Here is a 14,011-nt window from a genome sequence, read left to right on the forward strand (position 1 = left end):
CCCTAACCAAGCTTTTGACAATATTCTGGACTGATTTGCTTTCCTGTATGTATAATAGTTAAAGTTGGTTTTCAGGTTAGGGGTCTTCTAAATAGTGTAACACACTATATACACATACTGCTATAGAGTTCCTTCTTCTGTCAGTTCTTTCTACTTTGACTTAAGCACCATAAGAGACTACTAAAAGGAAGGGACTGAGCAGGTAAATAGAAATCAACCAGCACTGAAGGTTTCATTTGCCAGTGCTCCCTTAATGAAATATAACCTTTACTTTTTTATGAAGCATATAATATTGACCAAATACATAAATTTCTTGGCTGGTGTTTTGGCAAAATGTATTTTTCAGGCATTTGACATTCGGTGGAATGGAAAACCATCTCTAAGAGAGCAAATTACGTTCAAGAAGAAGAAAAATCCTGATACTTCAGAACCTGTCAGAGTATAGGCGACTGGTAGGGTGGTCGCGGGGGTGGGGCGGCACCGCCAGTTTCTATGGGCGGCTGCCGCCACCCCTCTCCCCAGCTCCTGGCTTCTGCAAGCTGTCACCACTCACCACCCTGCTGCCGCCCACAAACTGTGCCCCCCCAAGTCTCAGAATCCTGGTTCCAGAAAATTTTGATCTTTTTTGATATCTAGTTTATTGAAGTCATTAGATTTTAAAAAAAGCAAAGGAGAGAATATTTCTGATCTCACACTCGGAATCTAATGTAAAGGGATCAAAAACTGAGCTTCAACTCTGTATGTATATGATCAATATGGCAAGTTCGTGTTCCACAGAATCTAATTAAAAAATAAAAATAAAATTGAAAAAATTTCTTATCTCTCATGACAGCATAACCTGCCACAGATTCTAAGTGCAGAAAATGAAGCAATGATTCAGCAAGGTGTGACACCCTCCTGCCCCCAACACACAGAGAATGCAGACAGATGTAACAATTGAAATGCTTCTAAGTGAAACACACTTAGAAATGTTTCAAAAATAAATAGTTTCAGCCAGGGGTCATATGTACCACCTCTGTGAAGTTTTCCAGTCTGCAATGTTTTTAAATGTTGCAGCTTCCAATTGCATTAGCCTCCCTTGCCACCATACACACTTTCACAGGGAGAGAAGAGAGGTGAGCAGGAGCCCTGCTCCTGGAGAGGTAAATGGGAGATGGGGGCAGTGGGGGCTCCCTGCTGTCATATGATAGGATAGAAAGCTGTCATCAGTTGGTGCTTGAATATAGATGCAGCTTAACTGGTTATCCTACTTGTCCCAGAACATGTTTCTTAATAACTTATTTCAGGCTGATTTTAACAGATACTCTTTCTCATTCCAACTTCAAAGCCTTGTTTATCAGTGTCTATTTGAGGCAGAGCCACTGGGTGGAAAGAATCATAGAAAATTATGTTTGGAAGTGACCTCAGGAGGTCATTCAGTCCAACCCCCTGCTCAAAGCAGGACCAGCCTCAAATAGAGCATCCCAGCAAAACCTTGGTCTAGCCAGATCTTAAAAATGTCCAAGGATGGAGATTCCACCACCCCTCTGGGTAACCTGTTCCAGTGTTTTATTACCCTCCTGGTGAGAGAATTCTTCCTAATATCTAACCTAAACTTTCCTTGCTGCAATTTGAGAACATTGCTCCTTCTTCTGTCATCTTCCACTGCTGAGAACAGTCTAGCTCCATCCTTTTTTGAGCCCCCCTTTAGGTAGTTGAAGGCTGCTATTAAATCTCCTCTCAGTCTTCTCTAGACTAAATAAGCCCAGTTCCCTCAGCTTCTCATATGACTCAGCCCAGGAACCATTTTCATTGCCCTCCACTGGACACTCCAATTGGTCCACATCCTTGCTGAATAGAGTGGAAATAAATCACTTCCCTGGACCTACTGGCAACACATCTACCAATGCAGCCCAGTATGCTGTTAGCCTTCTTGGTAAGAAGGGCACACTGTTGGCTCATATTCAGCATATTGTCCTCCGTAACCCCCAGGTCCATTTCTACAGAGCTGCTGCCAAGCCAGTCAGCTCCCAGCCTGTATTGATGCATGGAATTGTTTCATTTTAAATGCAGACCTTTGCACTTGTCCTTGTTGAACCTCGTCCTTGTTGAACCTCATGAGATTCCTTTTGGCCCAATCCTCCAATTTGTCTAGGTCACTCTGAATCCTAGCCCTACCATCCAGAATATCTACTACGCCCCCAGCTTGGTGTCATCTGCAAACTTGCTGAGGGTGCACTCTGCCAGTTTCCAGGTTGTTGATGAAGATATTGAACAAAACTGGCCCCAAGACTGACTCCTGGGACACTCCACGTGATACTGGCTGCCAACTAGACATTGAGCCATTGACAGTACAACCCTCTGAGCCCAATCCTCTAACCAGTTTTCTATCCACCTTACAGTCCATTCATCCTGCCCATACTTCCTTACCTTGCCTGCAAAGATGTTGTGGGAGACCGTATCAAAAGCTTTGCTAAAATCAAGGTATACCACATCCACTAGTCTCCGTGCAGCCACGGAGCCAGTCACCTCGTCATAGAAGGCAATCAGGTTGATCAGGCACAACTTGCCCTTGGTGAATCCATGTTGACTGTTCCCAATCACTTTCTTCTCCACCAAGTGCTTTGAGATGGATTCCTTGAGGACCTGCTCCATGATTTTTCCCGGGACTGAGGTGAGGCTGACTTATCTGTAGTTCCCTGGATCCTCCTTTTTCCCTTTCTTAAATATGGGCACTATGTTTGCCCTTTTCCAATCATCTGGAACTTCTCCCAGTCTCCATGAGTTTTCAAAGATGACGGCCAGCAGCTAGCAACCACATCAGCAAACTCTCAGCACTCTTAGATGAGAGTGCCATCTGGCCCCTGGACTTGTACATGGCCAGGTTTTCTAAATAGTTGTAACTTGTTCTTTCACTGCTGCTGGCTGCTACCCTCCTCACCAAACTCTGTTACCTGGTGCAGTAGTCTGGGGGCTGACCTTGCCTGTAAAGACTGTGGTAAAATGGCATTGAGTACTTCAGCCTTTTCTGCATCCTCTGTCACTAGGTTGCCTCCCCCAGTCAGCAAGGGACCAACACTTTCCCTGTTCTTCCTCTTGCTACTGCCATACTTGTAAAAACCCTTCTTGTTACCTTTCACATCCCTTGCTAGCTGCAAGTCCAATTGCACCTTGGCCTTCCTGATTGAATCCCTCCATGCCCAAGTAATACTCTTATACTCCTAGTAAAGGGTGTAGTGAGGAGGATTGCTCCCTGGACTATCATCAAGGGCTGTCTATGGAACTGTTCTCTGGAACATTTCCTGGGTCTGTGGATTCACAGCATCAGTGTCTCTGCTGTATTTAACCTATATCAGGTGAGGCAAATGCCATGGAAGTCTGTCTAGCTAAAGGTAAATTTACCAGCTAAAGCCTTCACGGTACTGTTCCTCAGTATGACAAATGTGGTGATTCTCTACCCCTCCTGTCATAAGGAGCTACACTCATGGGTGTTTGCCTAAACACACTGCACCTTATGGATGTAAATTTGTCACTGCAAGATGACCTGTATTCACTTACAAAGAAATGATCACAACTGTCTTATCAGGGAGAAATGCCAATACTACAGAACTATTGTGTGTGTGGCTGCAAAGCAGATATGTAGGGAAGCTTTGAAGTAATGGAATTAGGCTCCACATAAAAAGGGTAGGAGAGATGCCAACAAGCCAGTGCTTTCTTAGATCTAATGCCAGCAAGCTGCTAAATTAAAGGTTATAGACTCTTGCTCAGCTCGAGTTCAATGTATAGGAGGGATCTAAGGGCTATATTTAGTTAGTTTCTCCCATTACAAATACAGTTATCTGTATAAAGCCCTTTTATTGCAGAATGAGTCACAACTAATTTTTTATTTTCAGTCTATTCCTTGTTTTACAAGACAACATTATTCTTCATTGGGGTGCAAGTCTTTCCCTTACACTATGCATTCTTTAGTGTCACAGGTGGGAACTTGTGGATAAAAAACTTGACATTTCCTCTCAGGACAAAATGTTACCCAGTCTCCTCTGATTAAAATATTCATTTTTGAGGTGGATGCAAATCTCTTTATGTCAAGACACTGGAGGTTCCCATTTTCTACCTTCAGTTCCACTGAAAGCAAACCTGACTTTTCACTGGACCCATAAATTATCATGGAGAAGTAGGGCTGAAAGGGATCTCAAGAGGTCATCTAGTGCAACTCCCTGCCTGAGACAGGACCATCCCTGTCCAAATCATAATCTAAACTCTACACAAAACTATGGTCAACTTCAACACAACATAGACCCAACGACCTAATCTGTCACAGGTAAAGCAGAGGAACCCTGGCAGTCAATGTCCTGCTTCTACAGAATATTGTCAATATATACTCAAGAGATCTGAGGTGCCCCCCCACATACTCTAGAGGAAGGCAAACCCCGCCCAGTCCATACCAATCCAACCATGAGGTAAAATTCCTTCCTGACCCCAAATACAGCAATTGATCTAACCCCAAGCAGAGGGACAAGACCCTCCAGCCTGGGGCTTTGCTTCCAGCAGGAGCATTAAGCACACCTCAGTCTAAGGCCCCAGCTTTGGCTGTAGCCAACACCCAATGTCACTGGGAAACCTTAAAAAACACCCAGAAGCATTTAGCAGAAAAAAGGGGGCGGGGGAGGGAGACAGCAACCAGCAAAGCTCAAATGGATGGGAAAAACAGACTGAGCTACACCTATATCACCCTCAACCAATAGCTGTTCAGCCTCATTTTGAACACCTCCAGTGAGATGTTAGAGCAATCACTTCCCATTGTTCAGCATGTGTGTCCTGCAGGTGAACCCAAGAAAGGTGTTTTCCTTTCCTCCCCTCTTATCACAAAGCTTTCAGTATATTCTTTCAGATGTCGGACTGTCTTTCTTCCTTATGACTTAAAACAGTGCCAGGAGGGCTTCCAGATCTTTAAGTGTTGCCAGTCTGACATAGACATATTCAAGTTATGGGTAAGAACACCAAGATGAGCACGAAGCTTAAACTAGCTGATCTCCCATATAAGGAGATCAACATTTTGGAGAGATCTAGAAAATTAAGAAACATGCAGATTTTTTAAAAGAACCTTCTGTCTCAGCTTCTGTGCTTGAGGTAATCTTCATCTCTCTCTCTAAAGACAAAAGCAGCCCCTTTGGTCCTCTTTTTTCTTTCTTGCCTCAAATTTAGTTTCCATCTTCAAAGACAACCATTTCCTGATAGGGATGCATTGGATCTTGACATTGAGACATTACTGCTCAGCCAATTATATTTCTTCTTTATCTAAAGAGGCCACCTCTTGCTACCAGAACACTTCCACTTCTCTGGAGGAATGTATGCTGAACTTCTGAAGTTCAATGCCTGGCTGAAGGAACTGGTTGCCACTAGCTATTTAACACATTCACCTGGCACTTTCCTCCCTTGTTCAAAATATCACTCACTCTTAAGACATGGCCTGGTTCCAAAACTCCCTTTGACCTCCAATTGGGAGGACTTTCTCTAGAAGACCTCACCTAAAAGATTGAAATGTGGGTTTTTGTTCTCAGTATTATTTCCTTTGTGCTGCAAAAAAGAAAATTTCCACTGCATGTAAAATTAAGTACTTTATTGGTAATTTCCATATAGGGCCTCACAATGTTCTGCCTTGTCACATGAATCATGACATGATTTATCTTCTTCAACAAAAGAGCATGACCAGCAACAAAGTAATAATCTTGGCAGTATGTTCATTCTAATTAACTGCATCCTTAACATGAAAATAATACTAGTGCCAAACCAGGTAATTATTTAATATCCTTCCCTCACCTTCCCTAAACAGTCACATTGGCTTTTACATAAGTGTAAATTTACATGACTGTAAATTTTTACATGAGTGTAGATTGCTTCATACACTAAAAACAAGGTAACGTCTGGACCAAGGGTTATATAGGCAACAGTGTAAAAGGAAAATGGGTGTGTAACAGTTGGAGCAGGTGGGTTTGGTAGCATTGGAGAGGCTTGCAAGCAGGACTTCTTTCACAACTGGCATTGCTTCATCAAGCAAAGTGTAGTGGACAAGATACTGATGAAAGTGAAAGACTTCTTGGGTGTGGTATTTGCATTAAAGTGGGAATTAACATGTTCTTTTAAAACAGGTTGTGCATAGTGCGACTATTAAGACCTGTAGAAGGGCAGGTTATCAAGTAAGCAAAACTAATGCCTCTGGGGCTCTAAGGCACTACAGAAAAAAGACAAGATGTTGGAAGAAAGCTAGTTCATAAGCAAAATGTTAGATGCTGATGTTAATTGACTACAGCATAAATTCTATATTTGAAAGGAAGATACTACTAAAAGTATAAAATCACATCACAATTAGGATGGATGTGCTTAAAAGTCAAACTTTTCTGATGGGAGTTCAATACGTGCTTTCTACCTATTAAAGGTTTTACAAAAAGCTGTATTGGTGCTCTCTCGCCTGTGAAGTGCCTTATTCCATTCCACTAGTTCTATCCTTTGAATGATACTTCACTGAAAAGCCCCCACAGGATTATGTAAACTGGGAACAAGAGAATTAGAGGACAGTAAAAAAAAAAAACCACTTCATAAAAGCATTAGAATGTTGATCTGACTTTGATTTTTCAATTCCTATTAAGTAAAGCTGCTGCTTTCAGCAGCTGTTTGTCCTATGTTGTACTGATAGTTTAATTTACTCGTTTTTATATATAGATTAAAAAAAAAACTAGAGGTCTCTTCTTTAAACTAAATTTGGTAAGTGGTCAGTAAACATAGAATTTAATTTCCTCAGATACTACTGCAGAAAAATTGAGGGGAACAGTACTGACCGGTACATGAGTAGCAGCCCTCTCTCCATTCCCTCTCCTTCAGTAACTTTAAAATCACTAACTGAAAGGAAAATGCACTGTACATTTTGTAAAACACAGCACTTTCAGGCAAACATTTTGCAGTGGATTGGAAAAATGTGTGCAACAAGACTTAGAAATGAACTCAGCCATCCCCTGAAAGGATAAGTGAAGGAGCAAAGCTTCTGAAATAACTCTGTCCTTTACTGGAAAGCTAAACATACTAATTTGTGCTTAGTGTATTGCATCATTGGGTTTTATTCTTTAAAAACCTATATTCTATTCTAAAGTTCCATTTAGGGCAAGCAGAATCGAAGTAGAGGACAATATTAGCTACTGTATCTCAATTACTTCACTGCTAATCCAAGAGCTGAAAGTAATGAGTTTCTAAATAAGTCCTGAAATATGTTACTACCTTTAGGTCTGCACAAAACAAATTTTAAGATGTTTAAAAATTAAAGAATTTTCTCAAATCTCCACCTTACATACAGTTAGTTTAAAGAGTCTAGTTTATCTGCAATGGCAAGCTCACTGTGGCTCAGACCCCTGATTCTTTCCGTTAGCACAATTTGTGCTACAATGTGAAAGCCTTTCAAAATAAGCACGTTCAGAACAATCAGCAAAACATAATAGTAACATACATATCACCATTTTACAGTCCAAAAAGTTACTTAGCGACTTGAAGTAAGTCTGCACACTTGACGTTAAAACAGACCAACTACGTGGGATAATATTTAATTCCTGATACACTGTTTATTAGTGAAATTGGATTCCCTAGCCTCAGGCAAATCTGCAGCATGTTACCCAGGATAAAAACAAAATGTCTTGCTTCTCTAAGATGTAAGCAAGTGAAAGGTTTTAAAGCCCCCCAAAATTAAGTTCCACTGTGCAGTAAATAAATAGGTTTATTGACTGGATACTTTTTCAACAGAGGAATGGAAGTCTCCACTAACGATGGCAGAAGTTAAGCATGGTGGAGATGATATGAATTAGCATCCCCCAATGAAGCTTCTGTACTAAAGAACAATTCCTTTAATCGTGACAGCAGATGAATGGCAAATCTGAACTAGTAACTAAGCCACATCAAGTAAGTCAGTAGAAGCTTTCAGCATAAACAGTATCTAGGTCACATCTACATTTGGTGTAAGCAATAAAGAAATAAAATCAAGCTTTAGGGGTTTTTAATAAGTGGTTAGACAGATATGTCAGGAGTGGTTAAGGTATATTTGACCCTATGTTGAGGTAGTGCAAGGGACTAAACATCTCAAAGTCCCTTACATCTGTATTTTCTATGATTCCAATTTGTGAAATATTTAAGACTGAGAAGCTCTTAAAACTAGGGCCTGCTATTCTTTAGACAGAGTAAGCCTTTGTCATTTTTCCCATTTAGCTTAAATTAATCCTCAACTGAAATAACTGTTACTGTCCTCTACTAAAGCTCCCTCAAGATTAAATAAACGTGGGCAAATATTATTTCTTTATTGAAGCAGATCAGTAAGCCATGTATGCTTCTTCCAAGTGACAATTATTGGTCCACTTTCACCATCCAAAAAAAAATTTAGTAATTAATTTTATAGAATGTTAGCACAAGTGGAAGGAGTTAGAAGTTCCTATTATAATACTTCTACAATTTAGGACATGGATTTACAGCAACCAGGCTTCTGCTATTTCTGTACTTCTAGTTTCTTCACTGTATAGACCTGCCACACTAGTGTTCCTATTTTTATTTTAACTTTTGCAGAGTGCTGCATATAAGTTCTAGATAAAGCCTTATTTTGGTTAAAATTCATGAAGATGACTTGATCACAGAGCTAAAAGCTGTTTGTTTGAACCAGAAACACTCATAGAAATAGAAGGCTTTATGTAGAGCTCTACTAAGCTTTTCCATCGAACAGTGCAAGTAGCCATTTCAAAATATTTACATAAACAAAATATTTACAACTGGCTCATAATATACAACACAACAGCTTAGCAATGATTTCTAATCCTCCAGTGTAAAGAGATTAACACAAAAAGTTGCTATCATAATTTCAGTGCATTTGCTTCACACAGTCACAGGCAATATAGGACATTTCTAAAAATGTTACTTGTTAACAAAATGGAATGAAAGTATTCATTAACTAGGTCATGATTTTCATAGCAGGCTGTAGGTTCTGCTTCAAGTCCACTCTGACTGTACTACTCATGTTTCAAAATAGCCTCAAGAAATACACAAGAAACTAAGAAATAAATGCATCTTTTTTTTTTTTAAAAAAAAGCCCACATTTAGGCATGCCAAAGAGATTAAATTTTCACACAATTTGGAAGAGGCCTTACTCTTCTTTTCCCTGGGCTGGAATAAACTGAAGATCAATCCATTCTTATCTTCTGGTTTGTCATCCTATAAATAATGCTGTCATAGCCAGGATCCATGTTCCAGAGATTGTAGGAAATTACAATCACAGCTAGGGCAAGGCCTATCATGATCCACAGAATTATGTTGAAGATCACAGCATAGTTGTAGTTGTATGGATAGCCTAGGTTAAATGGATTATCTGTTTTGGCCTGTAGGGGAAGAAAAACACAATATTAAGCAAGACACTGGGAAGCCAACAGTCACAGTGTTACTATAATTAGCCTTCATGCAAAACATTCTGTCTGCAGTGAAATCTGATATTGACAATCTGAAAAATAGACAGATACTTTGAGATGAGGAATATATGAACACAGTAAGTGATCTGACTAAATCATGATTCCACCTAACTGCATTAGCATTTACTTTCAGCAACTCCACAATTGCCTAGCAGAAGTTACCAAAAGTTGCTCAAGTCAACACAATGACTTAAAATTTTACATTTCACACGTTACCTTCCATTTTACACATATGATGCAAGACTATTTATGCTGCTGTATTCACATGTCTAAAAACCAATCTGCAGAACCAAAAAACTTAAGGGCATTTAATACCGGTGAAGTCTGAAGAATGGAACGAGTCTTCCTCACGAAGGGAGTATTAAACGTTTTCACAGTCACCACCTCTACTACTGCATTCCCACCATAGAGATTATACATTTCATCTGCAAACTGGAAGAGCAACAGTATTTTAGTTTCAGATATTACAACGGAAGATGCTGACTGATGCACCTCAGCCTTTTGATTTTAAAACCCATCAATCACTGAATTTGGGGACAAACACGGAATTGTCCAATGATTTGATATTCAACCAGTAAATATGCCAATTATGAGCTGGTCTAAAACATCTCTTTTGAGACCACCGGACACCTGTACAGTACTTAGTTCATTACTGAATGTTTCTGGCTGGAAACTGGTCTTGTGGTGAAAGGCATACCATCTGTTTACAAGTGACATTTTACATAAAAACACAATCAGCAGCCTGCTCAGGAAGGAGTGAAAGAACAGGTTATCTGGTGGTCTGGAAATACTAGAGCTGCATGAGTTGAAGGAAACATACCCATCTGGCTGTGCTATTCCTGGAGCAAAGTAAAAACTATTACACTTATTTCTGCAGCCAGTTTTTGGTGAAAAATGCCAGTAAATTTACGTAAGCACAAAGTATCTATTTAAGCCAACTGGAGTTATTGTGACTGTTATATTTGTTAACAAATATGAGCCCACTACCATAAATGGCTCTCTCCTGCTAAAGGAGTCACCCCAATACATTTCTTGAAGAGTGACAAAAATACGTTTGGTATGATAACTGACAGCAACTATTCACGCATCTGAGAGAAGAATCAAGCTGTTAACAGGGAGGTGGTAACTCCTGACAAAGTAAAACCAGCTGATAAAAGCAGATGTTGAACTGTCCTCATATAACATTGTTTCCTCAGGTTTCACATGAGATTTTTGATCTTCACACAAAAATAGTTATAGTACATCTTTATAGTACTGCATTTATGGCAACCCTCCTTTTACCTTTTGCAGAGAATCTACAAGGATCTGAGAGGCATCCTTGAATTGCTGGGAGTCTTCTCCATACCGTTTCCCAATCTCTTCCAGGCCAGCCAGTTCAAGAGAATATAGATCTGGAGAGTGATCTTTGGCTAGGTGTTTGTGTCTGGACAGCTTAAGGGAAAGAAGGGGACAGAGAATGAAGCAAACAAAAATTAAGTCCAAGGGAAAAGAGGTAGTGAAATACTAAGCCAAATTAGACTGAATGAGTCACAGCTTTATTTTTGACAAAGATATTCCATGCAAACTAGGAAACTGGCCTTAACTTGTGATCTTGGATCATAAAATGAATATAAGCCATCAGTTTGATGCAGTAACCAGCAAGGCAATACTCTGGCATGCATCAACTGATGCATCTCAAGGAGAACCAAGGAAGTGATTCTTCTGCTTTATTTGGTATTGGTGAGACTGCAACTGAAGTACTGGGTCCAGTTCTGGGCACCGCACTTCAACAAGGATGTGGAAAAGCTTGAGAGAGAGAGTCCACAGCAGAGCCACCCATATGATCAGAAACTTGCAAGGCAAGCGTTATGAGGAATGGCTGAGGGACTTGGGACTCTTCAGCCTAAAAAAAAAAGAGAAGGCTAAGAGGGAACTTGGTAGCAGCTTACCGCTACATCAGGGGCTTGGCAAACAACTGTTCACCAAGGCACCCTTGGGAAAAACCAGGAGTAATGGCTACAAACTCTTGAAAGACCATTTCAGGCTTAACATTAGGAAAAACTTTATGGTCAGAGTGTCTAGACTGTGGAATAAACTCCCTCCAGAGGTGGTACAGTCACTTAGCCTGGATATCTTCAAGAGGAGACTGGACAGTCACCTGGCTGGGGTCACCTGACCCCAACTGTCTTTCCTGCCCAGTGCAGGGGGGCTGGACCTGATGATCTTGCAAGGTCCCTTCCAGCCCCTAACAATCTATGAATCTACAAAACGGTATCCCCAGGTAGCTAAACTGTCTTCATAACAGAAGGTAGGTTGCCTAGTTGTGCTTGTGGCAGAAACACTTTTTAAAGGGGTATACGTCACAAGTTTATATAGTTCTACAAAAGTCTTACCCATCAACTAAGGTTATGCAATATCAAAATCCTAACTCAAAGATAACCACAGCAAATAAAACGTGCATAATGTGAGGAAGAGGCATAATTCCCCAAAACTTGGATACTATGATTATGTTAGCCTTTGATGCAATACAAACATTCTCCCCATCTGTATAAGCAATTTTCTGTGTCCATAAGTTACAGGATGGGCCCTTCACGAATGCAGAACTTCAGTGGCTCATCACCTAACCAGTTTATCCTCAACACCTCACCTACACAGGAAAATGCCATCTTCTTTCTGCTTGCATCTGGACACATTCTTTGTGATATTTGTGATGGTGACCCAAACTAAATTACATAGAAAATCTGCGGTAAAACAAAAAGATGGAGCTGCCTCTACTATTTCTGTTGGGCACATTGTGATACATTTTATACCTTCATAAATAGTCCATCTTTGGCCAGAGGGCTCCAATACAGCATTCTGACCTGTCTGAAGTGAAAGGCCAGAACTAGTTCTGATATATCCCTCCCTCTAATATACATAAGACACCCTCCTCCTCAGGGGAAGTAGATGTATGCTAGCAGAGGGAAAGATTGCATAAACAGCAGTGAGGATGGGAGTTTGAGCTCACAAGTGTCCTCATGCAGAAAGGCCTGCAGATAGGAGAAGAATCTATTTGAGTATTTCACCTCCTACTATTTCTTCTGTCAACAGATGGCCAGGCTAATATGAGAGACAAGAAGCAAAGAGGCAATAAGGCAAGTTTGCTAATTTCTTCCCCCTCATTTTAAGGTAACCATGCCTGCTCTGGGCAAGTGTGCCTGTTGAGAGCAGTTTTTAAATTGTCAGACTCAAGTACATTTAAAGGTTAGAGAGAGAGATGAACCCTTATAAAAACACACCACACCTGTTCCAGAAACCTACACAGCCAGATATGGCTTTGAACTGTTATCTGTAGAAAAGTACCACAGCAACAATGGCCAACCTTGTCAGCCAGAGAGACCATTTTATTTCAGATAAAATCAAATCAGGTTTTTGTGGACCCATTTTGTACTTTGTCCTGCTCTCGCTGAACTATTCAGGCAATACAAAGGAAGGTGAAGCCACCTTCAAATCCTTTACCTCTGTAAGATTTAAAAAAGTAAAATCAGTAGCTCTCAGAAAAGCAAAAACTGAGATAGCGCTCTCATCTTGTTTTAGTTAGAGGTCTGAGCAAATACTTCGGTCTAACAAATGCACGGTATATTTGAGGTAGCACCTTCAATTCCTACATACAATTTTTTTTTTTTTTTTTTTTTTAAAGTCACACTGGAAGGGTTTGCTTAAGAACCCTGAATTGCTCCTGAACCTCAGAGTGTACACTACCACCAAGGTTAAATAGGGGTGCACTGATCAAAGATTTGAGCCGATACTAATGGTTGATTTTTAACCAGCTATAAAATCGGCCGATACTGATCTGATTGCCAATATGCAGCCCAGCAGCTTGGAAAGCAGTGTCCGGCCAGTAAGTTTGTTGCAGGGGGAAGGGGCATGGAGGAGGGGGTGCAGATCGAGGCCCCCCAGTGAGGGAGGAAGTGGGGCTGGGGCAGGGCATGGCACAGGATGGAGCAGCAGCTTATCCAGGAGGAGGGTGTTGGGAAGTGGGGGGGGTGGCTCCTGCCACTGTGTGTACCCCTAGGAGGTATGGGGGGGCATGTACCCCAGATGTGTGTGAGGGGCAAGGGCAGGCTGCTGCTGCAGGCCAGGGCTGCGCTAGGCTCTTCCCAGCATGGGCTGGGCCTGGTCTGTGCTTGGGGCAGGTGGCAGCAGCAGCGTTGAGAGGGAGGCTATGGGGGGGCGGCTACAATCACCCCAAAATTCACCATAGTCCCCTTTCCAGTGCCACCACTGCCTGCCCCAGCCCAGTACCCTCACCGGGAACAGCTTGGCACAGCCCCGGCTCCAAGCACACAGCAGCAGCCCTTCCTCACCCCATGCACAGATCCAGGGGGTACATGCCCCCACAGAGGTTTGCGCAGCAGCAGGAGCTGCCCATGCCTCCTCTGGTGATGCCTGCAGACACAAGAGCCCACCCTCCTGGAGAAACCACAGTTCCATCCTGTGCCCTCCCCACCCTGGCTGTGCAGTGCCTGCCTCTGCCCCAGCCCCATTCCAAGGGGGCCCCGATCTGCAGGCCCCATATCCCTTCCCCC

At 41.6% G+C, this 14,011-nt stretch overlaps 1 protein-coding gene across 1 annotated transcript in view; it reads right to left on the reverse strand.

The window, feature by feature from the left end:
* Window positions 1–5,584: 5,584 nt before the first annotated feature.
* Window positions 5,585–14,011, reverse strand: part of ATP6AP2 (ATPase H+ transporting accessory protein 2) — a 19,556-nt gene continuing 11,129 nt past the window's right edge. Inside the window, 3 exon segments of the mRNA XM_025205097.1 lie at window positions 5,585–9,377; window positions 9,780–9,896; window positions 10,746–10,895. Of these exon segments, the coding sequence (XP_025060882.1) occupies window positions 9,183–9,377; window positions 9,780–9,896; window positions 10,746–10,895 (462 nt within the window). The 3' untranslated portion in view covers window positions 5,585–9,182.

Source organism: Alligator sinensis, unplaced genomic scaffold, assembly GCF_000455745.1.
Source record: "Alligator sinensis unplaced genomic scaffold, ASM45574v1 scaffold243_1, whole genome shotgun sequence".
Classification (NCBI taxonomy): domain Eukaryota; kingdom Metazoa; phylum Chordata; order Crocodylia; family Alligatoridae; genus Alligator; species Alligator sinensis.